Source organism: Rhinolophus sinicus, chromosome 14 (assembly GCF_057876585.1).
Source record: "Rhinolophus sinicus isolate RSI-liver-muscle chromosome 14, RSI-T2T, whole genome shotgun sequence".
Lineage (NCBI taxonomy): Eukaryota > Metazoa > Chordata > Mammalia > Chiroptera > Rhinolophidae > Rhinolophus > Rhinolophus sinicus.
This window is the reverse complement of record NC_142514.1, coordinates 181,380,765-181,392,249: the sequence shown is the minus strand read 5'-3', so window position 1 is coordinate 181,392,249 and position 11,485 is coordinate 181,380,765. Positions and strand designations below refer to the sequence as shown.

Here is an 11,485-nt window from a genome sequence, read left to right as displayed (position 1 = left end):
TTACTGATCATCTGCTGTGTGTGTGACACTATCCTAGGAAATCTGGAGGAATCCAAAAAATGTGTTTTTCCTGTCTTCAATGAGCTTACAAGCTAGTTGGGGCTTAGAAAATAGTCACGTAAAGTTTAAAAATACAAATTAAATAGCAACCAAAAAACAACACAAAACTATAATGCTATAATTAGATGGCAAGTGAACTGTATGAGTTTGAGAGGGGAGGGAATCAGTATGAAGTTATGGTGGCTTGGGGAGGTCTTGTGAAGAAGCCCCAAGTCAGATAGGAGTTTGGAGTGGTAAGGAGGTCATTGAAGGCAGGGGAGAATGGAGTGAAGCGAATGCAGGGGCTGCTTTTGTGCTAGTGTACAGTCAGACCACCTTCTGGGCAGACAAGTCACAAAAGAGCACCTTTTCCTCCCAGCCCAGTCCATGATGTAGGTCAGTGCTGGTGTGTCTACCAGAATGGTCCCGAATGACCCCTCTTCACAGGCTGCCTTAGGGTAACACCTACACCATCTGTGGTAGCTACAGGCTCAGAAGTGTGATTGTGTATAAGGTGCTTTGGGTATGGTTAGCCCAGGTTGGCTAGAGCCAAGGGGTTGAATTGGGACAAGAGAGAGAAAATGGGGAAGATGCCTTGGGGCCAGAGTGTGGAGAAGCAGTAATATAGAACTAAAGACCTGAGGCTTCGTCTTAAGCCTAGTGTGGATCCAGTGGAAGTTTTCAAGCAGGGAAGGATCCCCGTGGGATTTTTAAAGTGCTCACTGGAGCATATCCATTTTTTCAGTTGTTGAGCAATTTTTACTCCTGAGGCGCTGAGCTGGGCCTCTCTTCCTTGGCCCTGTCCTTATGGGACTGATATTTACACAGCTCATTTCCCACCTCAGCTTCTAGGCCACCTCATTGCCTCAGTTTTTCTTGACTTTTAGAAAAATAATTATGTATTTTAATTAAAATTTTTTGGAATATATTCACATGTCATATATGTTCATATATATATACATATATACCTCTTCAAAAGTATATACAGTATACTATCAAGTTTTCTTCTATCACTAACCCCTCTCCACCCACTGGTCTCCCCCGCTACATACACATAGGTAACTACTGTTAGGAGCTTTTTAGTGGCAAATGCAAAGGTGAATATAGCAACTCTATATCCTCATCCACTTTTTTTAATACAAATTATAGACACTGTTAGGTATCTTACTTCCTTTTCTTAACAGTAAATTCTAGTGATCTTTTCTAGTCTTTCTGAAGTGTTAGCTGTGCTGTTGGCTGAAATAACAATAATGAAGCAGCTGACGGATCTTGAGCTTTTATTTTTTTACCATGTGTTACCATGTTGAGGACCTGATACTCAGCTTTATAAAGCCCTGTGAGTTGGGGTTGTCTATTTTCTTTTTATAAACTAGGACACCAAGTCATTACCTCATTTTGTACACTTAGTTATTTACCCCACAAGACTGTGAGTCTTGTGAGAACAGGAATGTGTCTTATGCATTGTTTCAGCATTACAGCCTAACACCGTTCCTGGTACGTAACAAATGCCCCATTTTTGAAAGCTTTGGAACCTGAGTCACCGTGGATGTCACTGCAGAAAACAATTTTGCTATTTTTGTGCTTCATAAAAATACTTGAGTATCTTGAATATTTACGACTTTGTTTTGCTTTTCCAGAGTGAAGATAATAACCAATTTTGAGGAGTACTATGCATCAGTCATAATTGCAAAATACTTACATCTCATTTAACCTACAACTCTGTGAGTTGAGTATTCAAATCACTTGACAGATATAGATGAAACAAGTTCAAAGAGGTTAAGTAACTCACCCAAGTTTGTACAGCTAGTGAGCATCAGAGCCAGAATTCAAAGCCAGGTAAGTCTGACCCCAAAGCCAATTCAAACATGTCTATATGTCACCTACTTCACTTGTAGAAAACCACAAGTCAGCCTCTGGTCATAGCACACAAGTTAATTCAGAACGAGATGGCTGAAGGCAGGCTGTCATCAGTATCATCAATATTTAGCATTTTGAATGTCCACTGTTTTGATGACCCTGGATAGTTGAGAAGGAAACAGCAATAATAACATGTTTCTCATTTGCAAGGGTTGCTTTTAAGTTGTGACTAATCTTAAAGTTTACCTATAACTTGTACTGTGTTGTTCCAAATGCCCAAAACTTCTACAAGGTATGGGAAGGCTGACGTGCTAACACTGCCTTTGATTATGTTATATTGAGACAGATGTAACGTCAGTATTTGCTGGTCACTTCCTGACAGGATGGATTTCAGTGGTTCTCTGTTGGTAGTTCTTAAAATAGAACAGGGTATTTTGTTCAAAAGCAAAAGTAGATACTTAATATTAAAGGAACAAGAAAGTGAGTGAACAGAGTTAGGTGTAACATAATACCTTCTTTATTCACCCATTCAATACATATTTGAGTTTTAACTATCTGCCTGGCAGTTTGACGCACTGGGGATATAGCAGTGTACAAAAACAGACAAAAATTCCTGTCTGTATGGAACTTACATTCTAGTGGGAAGAGATAAACAAAAGGAAAACATAAATCAGATGGTAAGAAGTCTTATGGAAACAGACAGGGAAGGGGAGTAGAGAATGCTGGGATGTGTGGGCAATTTTAAATTCTTACACTGTGTGTTGTAATTGTGACAAGTCACTGCTCTTTAGCCCCTGTCTTTCTGAGCCTGCCACATAATGCCCTGGATGTGTCACATCCTGTAGGTCCTGCCTTCTGCACACCCAGTGTGAAACTCCAGTAACCATTTGCCCTGATGTTTATGTCCAGTTTCTTGCTGGCCCCAGTTGGTCTAGATCTAATCCAGACTCTTAAATCTAAAGCCTGGAGGAGGGTATTCCAATAATCTTGAGAACTTGGGGCGAATCAGAAGGAAAATAAATCAAACCAGGACCTCTTTAGGTAAGATTAGGTAGAATTATCTTTACCTCTTCACCTCTGACCTAATCACTAACTTTAAAAATACTTTAAGGGCTTGGCAGGGCCTAGAGCAGGGGTGTCCAAACTTTTTTCAACAGTTTGCACCAAGGGCCGTATGCGGTAAAATACACAAACAGCAGGGCCACTCACTCGAGGTGAAGTACCTATTGCCTCACCTGGTTTATTTAACTAAATATATTTTTAGAATTTGCTGCGGGCCAATTAACAATGGATCGCCAGCTGCAGTTTGGACACCCCCAGCCTAGAGGTTGCTGGAAGGAGGATCTGGATAGGTTGTAATAGTTCAGGCAGGGGCAGAAGAAAAAAGTGAATAATCTGTCACATGAATGAGGCAATTATGATGCCAAGAGGTCGTGGCAGTGGTGAAATGGATGCTTTAGACCCCGCTAAGCTCCACGGGGCTACTTACCCCCAAGAGAACCGCCCCTACCCCAGCAAATCCAAAATAACAATATTATTCCATTGTGGCAATTGATATTTTCTCAATCACATGTGAAGTGTGAATAAAAGCCTTTTTGGAGAATCTTGTTTTGTATTGATCTACCATACAGTTTAAGCAAGAATGTGCTTAAACTGTATGGTAGATCAACACAAAATGCAAAAGTAGCTTCAAAAAAACTGTAAATCTGGGATTTACAAATGATGGTCAAAGCTGGTGGAAGGGGTTTCACTGGAAATTCTTACGTTAGCTATTAGAATGGTGACGGTACGCCATCAGGGACGGGAATATGGGGTGAAGCTGATGATGGTGGTAATGGAGTCATGGCCTCCTTTCCTCGTGAACTCAAAATCGTTAAAAAAAAAACAGTGCCGCTCACGTCCCCCAGGGTTGAGGGCTTCCTTCAGTCCTTTAGGCAGACAGCCGTCCACCTATGTCCCCGGCCAGCGTTAAACCCCGAAATCATTTCTAACGCAGCGGGAAGGGGTTCGAAGCCGATTATGTCACCGGCTCGGTCCGTGGCCTGGTCCCAAGTCCCAGAGCCGGGCGGGGCTCTCTGGCGGGCTCCGGCCCGGCCCGGCCCGGCCCTTCCCGGCCCTTCCCTCCCTCCCGGCCTGCTGGGAGTTGTAGTTTAGTTGACGAAGAGTCGCGAGAAGCCCAGGCCGCATTTTCCGCTTCCTCCCCGCCCGGGATGAGTGCGCAGAACCTGGACCTCCAGCGGGAGAACCAGAGAGCGTAAGACTACAATTCCCAACGGACGGTCGCCTTCAGTGCGCAGCACCGTGTAGCCGGAGGCGCGCTTGGCGTCCCCGCGCACGCGCACATGCGTCGGGCGGTGGCGGGATTTGTCCGCGTGTGCTTTCCCGCTCCCGCCCGCCCTGCGCTCAGCGCGCCTGGGGCCTCCCGTTGGTCTTCATCCGCTCGCCCGGTGCTGGCTCCCTGGCGCGCCGCACGTCCCTCCTTCTCCCCAGTTCCTTCTAGAGCCCAAGCCCCGCCCGTTTCCCGCCTCCTGGGCCTGGTTCGTTCCCGCCCCAGCCCGTCCCTCTCTAAGCCCCTGCTTCTTCTGTTGAAGGCAGAGGCTCCATGTTGACCCCTCAGCAAGCGGTAGCTGCTGCCTCGGGAGGAGCAGGTGAGGAGCCTAATTTCCCTCGGGCCCGCTTCACGACCACCCCCGCCGCCGGCCCTGCTATAGTTCGGAGGAGAACGCCTGCCCGCGCCGCCGTCCCTCCTCGTCCCGGGGCTCGGACCGCACGCCCCTCGCTGGGGTTCCTCAGCCCTCGAATTCGGGTCTGGGGGCTGCTCGCAGGGCTCGGTCGGTCGGGCGCGGGTGGCGCCTTCAACGGCCCCCGCCTGGGAGCGGCCGCCCCCGAGGGTTGGGCCCTCCGCCGGGGGGATGCCGCTAGTGCTCCTCTGGGCTGTTGCAGTTTTGGCGTCCCCGTACCCCCTGAGACGGCCCTGAAGGCCGGCGGTGTCCGGAGGTTTCGGTCTCGCCGGCCCCGCCCTGGGCTGAGCCCTGCGCTCCGGGACTGCTGCCCACTCCCTGCTCCAGCGCTTCTCGCGCTCGCGCTGGGTCCGGGTGGCTTTGAGCTTGTTAACGGGCCGATGGAGCGGGAAGGCAAATGCTTTATTATTGTTTAGGCTTGTAAGAAGAGCTTGGAGGGCTGCGAAGCACCTTCGAGTTGGAAGCTTTATTTTTATCCTAACGACCTTAGGGCACTGCAAGAAGTATTAGGAAAGTTGAATTTTAACCCACACCTTATCGCTATAAAGGAGATAAAAGAATGTGGCCTGAAATAGTTTTTAGGAAGTTCTTTTAGTATGTTTGGTACAGTACGTTGTTCTTTTGCTTTCCTGAAAACAAAAAAAATAGTAAAAGTATGAAATAAAAATAGAGTCACCATAAATTCATGGGTACGACTTCATCTGTCATTTATTTATCTGGCTTTATTTTTGTTTAATGGGTGTGCTGTTGAAATTACCAGAAATTTCACTTGCGAAATCTAAAGGCAAAAGTAAAGAACCTTGAAGAATCTTTTAGTAAATAAATCCGAGCCCTCCAATTTGAATACGAAGTTGGGTGGAATATGTTGTGAAAGGGAGAAAAGAACTAATGGACCCAAAATGTGATTTCAAATTTGGGTTGATTTTGGAGAAGCAAAACCTTCGTAGTTTTAATCCGTGCAAGTATTCAACATTGCAGTGAACTGAAATTAAAATTAGTGCTTTTTTACAATCCCCACAGAAACTAGCTTGTACTGTAGTCTAGAAATCTGTGTTGTGGTTTTTAGCACCTGAAAAGGAAACGCTTGTATGAAAAGATCTCTACATACTGAATGAAGCATTTCACTAGTACAGCACATTGTTTTATTAGCTACGGTTTACCATCTCATTGGAGTAAACATGAAATTAAGAAAAATAGCTAGAGGATAAATGTGATGATGAGTACTAGCATAATTTTCTTAGTTTTTACTAAATAGGACTTGTTTAGACTTAAAAATTGGTTTTCTATGGTACAGCACATGCATTTTTAATGATTTCTAAATCATAGAATAAAGGATACATTTTCTATTATTATTTAAAATATAATAATAGAAAATTGTAAGAAGCAACAAATATAAAGTCTTCTCTAGCTCCCCAATTCCCCGGTGGTAGTCATTATTAACACTGGTCACGTTTTTTTGGTCACATTCTTTTAAGACTCCTAGTAAAGCACCTTATGGAACCCTGGGTTGTGTGAACTTGTTTGAGAACTGGTTTAGAATTTACCTATAAAAACTAGGCGTGCCTGTTAAAGTTTCTATGGTCTTGTGTTTCATATTGAGAAATTGTTCATTTTAAAGTTAGTCTGAATTTTAAAACATTTCCCCAAGTTGTCTTTGAGATTTTAGGAACATATTCTCTGAAAAAATATTAATGGGGGGAAAAAAACACCCAAAAATCTTTTGGTTGTTATATAGCTGTAGTTCCCAGCACTGCTGCACATTAGAATAACCTGGGGGGTGGAGAACACACAATGTGATATATAGATGATGTATTACAGAATTGTACACGTGAAATCTATATAACTTTACTAACAATTGTCACTCCAATAAACTTTAATTAAAAAAAAAAAAGAGTAACCTGGGGTTTTATAAACCTGCCAATGCTTGGGACCCTCTCACAGTCTGATTTAATTCGTTGAAGGGTAGGCAACAGTTAAAGAAGAAAAACCCAAATCTAATTTGTATACTAACATATAATCCAATTTCCCTATAGGTGGTTGCTTAAATTTGAATTGATTTGTTACTATATAGGAAGTGTAATTTGTAATATCAATATTTGTATTAGAAGTTGATGCTGTTCAGTGCAAATTTCTAAAAAATACTTTTTTTTTTTTTTTTTTTTTAAGATTTTATTGGGGAAGGGGAACAGGACTTTATTGGGGAATAGTGTGTATTTCCAGGCCTTTTTTTTTTTTTTCCAAGTCAAGTTGTTGTCCTTTCAATCTTAGTTGTGGAGGGTGCCGTTCAGCTTCAAGTTGTTGTCCTTTCAGTCTTAGTTGTGGAGGGCGCAGCTCAGCTCCAGGTCCAGTTGCCAGTTGCTAGTTGCAGGGGGCACAGCCCACCATCCCTTGTGGGAGTCAAACCGGCAACCTTGTGGTTGAGAGGACACGCTCTAACCAATTGAGCCATCTGGGAGCTCAGCGGCAGCTCAGCGGTAGCTCAGCTCAAGGTGCCGTGTTCAATCTTAGTTGCAGGGGGCAGAGCCCACCATCCCTTGCGGGACTCGAGGAGTTGAACCGGCAACCTTGTGGTTGAGAGCCCACTGGCCCATGTGGGAATCGAACCGGCAGCCTTCGGAGTTAAGAGCATGGAGCTCTAACCGCCTGAGCCACCGGGCCGGCCCTAAAAAATACTTTTTATTGGCATGTATTTTGATTGTTAGAACATGCTAGATATATTTCACAGCTAAAATATGTTACAAAGCAGGAAACAGGCTTTACTGGTATAGTAGGCAAGTAAACAAAGAAGTAGATTGACTCCTATGCCTTGAAATGGTAAGGAATCCAAAGCAAATAAATATTGCCTTATTCAGCTGGAACACAGATAATTTAAATCAGATTATCAGATCAGGTCAGGTTGATTTGGGTGGTGTTCTTATTCTTAGGGAAGAGTCAAATAAGATGATTAAACTTATCCTATTAAAAAGATTTGTGTTTTCCAGGTATATATAGCCTGGTATCATTTTTAGATTCAGCCGGGTGTTTGGATTTCTGAATCTTCAGTACTATTTAGTCATAATTGATCTCCATAAATCCATGAAGCACTACAAAATTCTTAATTGACAAAATGTGGTTTTCAGCATTCTGTGCTTAAGTATGATTTTCTACAACATGAAAAAAAAAGCTTCCTCGTAAACTCTTTCATTAATTAGGATGTAAATTTCCCCCAATATTCTTTTTAGTTGGATTTAAGTAGTATTTTCACTGAAAACAGCCTTACAATTTTGTGTATCTACTATCATACTCCTACCTTAAGACAAAAATGAGTAGGTATATAAAGATACTTCGTCACCATCACCATAAAGGAGCCACACCCAGCAGATCTACGTAGAGTTTGCTGAGGGCTTAGTGTGCTCACCCTTGCACATGATAATGTGTTTTCTTTGGCCTTGTTATAGGAGCTTTAAAGACTGCCAGCAAGAAGAAGGCATGAGAATGGTACGCTTCTGTTTTTGGGTGTGTTGCTCTTTCCCTTTAGAGAATGTGGTGTTTCAAAAGGAGAGTGGAAAACTCAGATCATAACTTTAGCCTGAGTCATGCACTCTACTGAGTGAAATGTTTCTGTAACTAGTGAATTTGCTTTTCAGAACGCACTGGACAGTAGGGATGAGCCCTGAAGCTGGCTGCACCCCAGTGGTTCTTACCCAATGCAGTTTTGCCCCAGTGGACATTTAACAAAGGCTGAAGACATTTTCGGGTCTCATAATGGGAGGACGGGGGTGGGGTGGGGGGTGGTGTACTACTTATTGGTACCTAGTGGGTAGAGGCCAGAGATGCTTCAAAATAATCCTACAATGAATAGGATAGTTCCCCATAACAAAGAATCATCTAGCCCAAAATAGCAGTAGTGCTGAGCTTGAGAGACCCTGGCCTACACTGTCCAATTGATCAGCTAAATTCAGTTTAAATTTTCTGAAATAGCAAGTATAATTGCTTCTAATGAATTAGTTTCACTGAATTTATCACTGTTCAGGTGGTCTCAAATATTTGAGGGGCATTTAAACTTTCTTCCCCATAATGCTTTTCTGATAGAACTTATTTCTTAGAATTTATGTTTTCCGTAGAACTGAAACGGCCAATTATGATTCAGTAGTCTATCTACGTTTATTTAACCTGTGCAGCTCCTTTTTTTAAACTTCTTTAAAAATTCAGATAGTTTTAGGAAGAGTCAGTGCTGTAATTTATACAGATCTAGACAGTAAATTCTTCCCTATAATAATTTAGTCTTTCAGCTGTTAGTTTTTCAGCTTCGTTATATTTGGGTTATCTTTCTTTGTCATTTTAGTACAGAGCTAGTCTATTGAGTGCAATTATTACAGAGATTATTTGAACAGGCATATTTAAACCTATTGGTAGTCTGTATTAAGGTGTATTCTGCTGTCAAAAGTAAAGGATAAATCAGTACTTTAAAAGTAATTACGAAAAAGTTTGTAACTTCCACATAAACTATTGGAGAACTTTTAATTATCCAAATATTTTCAACATTTTCTACATACTTAAAATGATGGTTGATACAGTATTACCATGAGTTATTTACAACAATAATCAGAATTGGCTGTATGACACAGTATTACTACCACTCATCTTTGTTTTAAACGTAGGTTTTAAGTTCACTAACATGTATATGGATCACAGATGTGACTGGGCAGGCCATATCTGTATGTGTACAAAAATGTCACAAGTGATTCACATAAGGGAACGTAATATAACATTGACTCTTCATATAAATGAACAGTAGCTGTTCACATAAGTGAGCATTACTGTTGTCTCAGAGTACATATCTAGACCTTGGAAAATAATTGCTTCGCTAAAGGGAGAAGGTGTGTAAGGGCGCCACGTAAAGGTTTTTCTAATACCATCCCTAGAGGTTAGATCTCCAGAGTTTAAGATTCCTGAGAAGTGGGAGTGATTTCACTGTAGTTAGGGGAAACTTCTCCAAGAGAAAACTCTAAACCCCCAAATCTTTTGTGTGGGTCCTTACTGAGCAAGTTGCTTTAATGTTTTTATCATCATAATTTTGGATCTGTCCCTTAGCCAAGCCTGTACAATTTAAATTAAGCCAAGGGATGAATAGTTTACCTAGCAATTTTGGCCAGTTTAGATATCCAGGAAATTTTCAATTGTTCAAGAGTCATTGAATTTTAAAGCTAGAAAATAGCTTCACCAACTGCCTGGTTTTACAGAGGAAACTGAGACACAAGTGGAATGATTTACTCATGCTGTTACCGTCAGTGCAAAACTGAGCCCTGAACTCTGGTCTTTCCTGATTATTAGGAAAGACCTTTCTCCTATACGTATTGCTTCACCAGAACAACAACCTTTGCCAAAACAGGAGCTTAAATCATGGAAGGAAGAAGTGACTAGATTGGTGGTGTATTGCATATAGGAAAATAGAATCAGGAAAGATTCGGAGTCTGAAAGGTGGAGATCTGAGAGCTGAGTAACAGAGGACTCATTATGATCACACTAAATGTAGACATAAAATACTAGTACTGGAAGGATTGCTAGAGGTTAAATCTTGCCTCATTTTAAAACTTGAGACTGAAGACCTGGCATGCCCAGAATCACACAGGTTGTTAGTGGTAGAACTGGAACAGGATCTTGTCTCCTGACTCTTCTGCCCATATATTTCTACATATTACTCCTGAGAGTGAGGTGATGGTGGAATATCCAGGTGAATCTGCCCCTTAGGCAGGTGTACATTTGGACAGTAATGCAGGTTAGAAATTAATGAAGTTGCATCACCAAAATAGAAGGTATAGTGAAATAGGAATGAAGAGCTCATTGAGGGAGTGAGTCAGAACTGCAAAAGACTGAAGCAGAGCATTGCTGTCTATCACAGGAGCCTGAAAAGAAGAAAAGAATTATTGGAAGGAGATAATAAAGAGGTTGGAAGACAATTAGGAATGTGCACTGTCACTGAGTCCATAGGTTTTAAGAAGTTAGAAGTGGGTGGCAGTTGTATTTTGTTACAGATAGGATTGAATGAGAATCAAAAAAGGGCCATTAGATTTAGCAAGAGGTCATAAATAAACTAGAGAATAGTTTCAACAGAGAGATTAAGAAGATCGCAAGGTGATAAGGGGAATGGCTAGATAGTGGATGGAAACTGACTTTTATTGAGGTCTGTACCATTGGGTTTAGTGGTCACAATACTAGGAAACTATTATTCTTCCTATGTTAGGTACTGGAACTGAATGTGACAGTTTCTTTACTCCCCAGAGACTCCCAGTCTCGGTGGTAAATCATAATTACAATATGGTAATATTGTAATGAGTGGAATAATAGTATGTACAAGATTTTGGTGGAAATATGATAGTAGATCCACTTTATTGAGTCCCTAATATGTGTCAGACACTGCTTTGAGATGGGTATTAGATTTCTAAATGAGCTACAAGTGGTTAGAAATTTATCCATAGTCAGTCACATTGTGACTAAGTGGGGGAGTTTATTTATTCCACAAATATTTATTGGCTGTCCACTATGTGTGGACACCGTTCTGGGGCCTTGGGGAATATGGAACTGCTCTCATGGAGCTTACGTTCTAGAGCAGGGAAAGTAAGGATTGAAGAAGGCCTGTGTGTCCTGTCGTGGTTCCAGAGCCTGTTTTCTTACACCATGTGAAGTGGTAGCTCTGACAGGAAGGGCTGGGAAGGGAGGGACACACGGAGGGTGAGGGTGAGTGTTGGAAGGATGAGATCGTGTTTGCATGGACTCGAGAGAAGAAGCATTTCAGGCGGTGAGAACAAATGGTTGAATAAGTTGTACACTTGAAGTTTAGGAATCAAGACAGGGCAAGACCTGAACCC

General features: G+C 42.1%; 1 protein-coding gene across 2 annotated transcripts in view; it reads left to right on the top strand.

The window, feature by feature from the left end:
* Positions 1-4,129: 4,129 nt before the first annotated feature.
* The window catches only part of ATL3 (atlastin GTPase 3), a 46,020-nt gene continuing 38,664 nt past the window's right edge, over positions 4,130-11,485 (top strand). The window contains exons 1-2 of one of the 2 annotated variants that reach the window (XM_074336518.2): positions 4,130-4,544; positions 8,075-8,114. Coding sequence is in view for 1 of the 2 variants with exons in the window: in XM_019717894.3 (XP_019573453.3) it covers positions 4,499-4,544 (46 nt within the window). In the remaining variant the exon portion in view is untranslated. The remainder of the gene's footprint in view (positions 4,545-8,074; positions 8,115-11,485) is intronic. The other variant, XM_019717894.3, reaches the window with a different exon arrangement.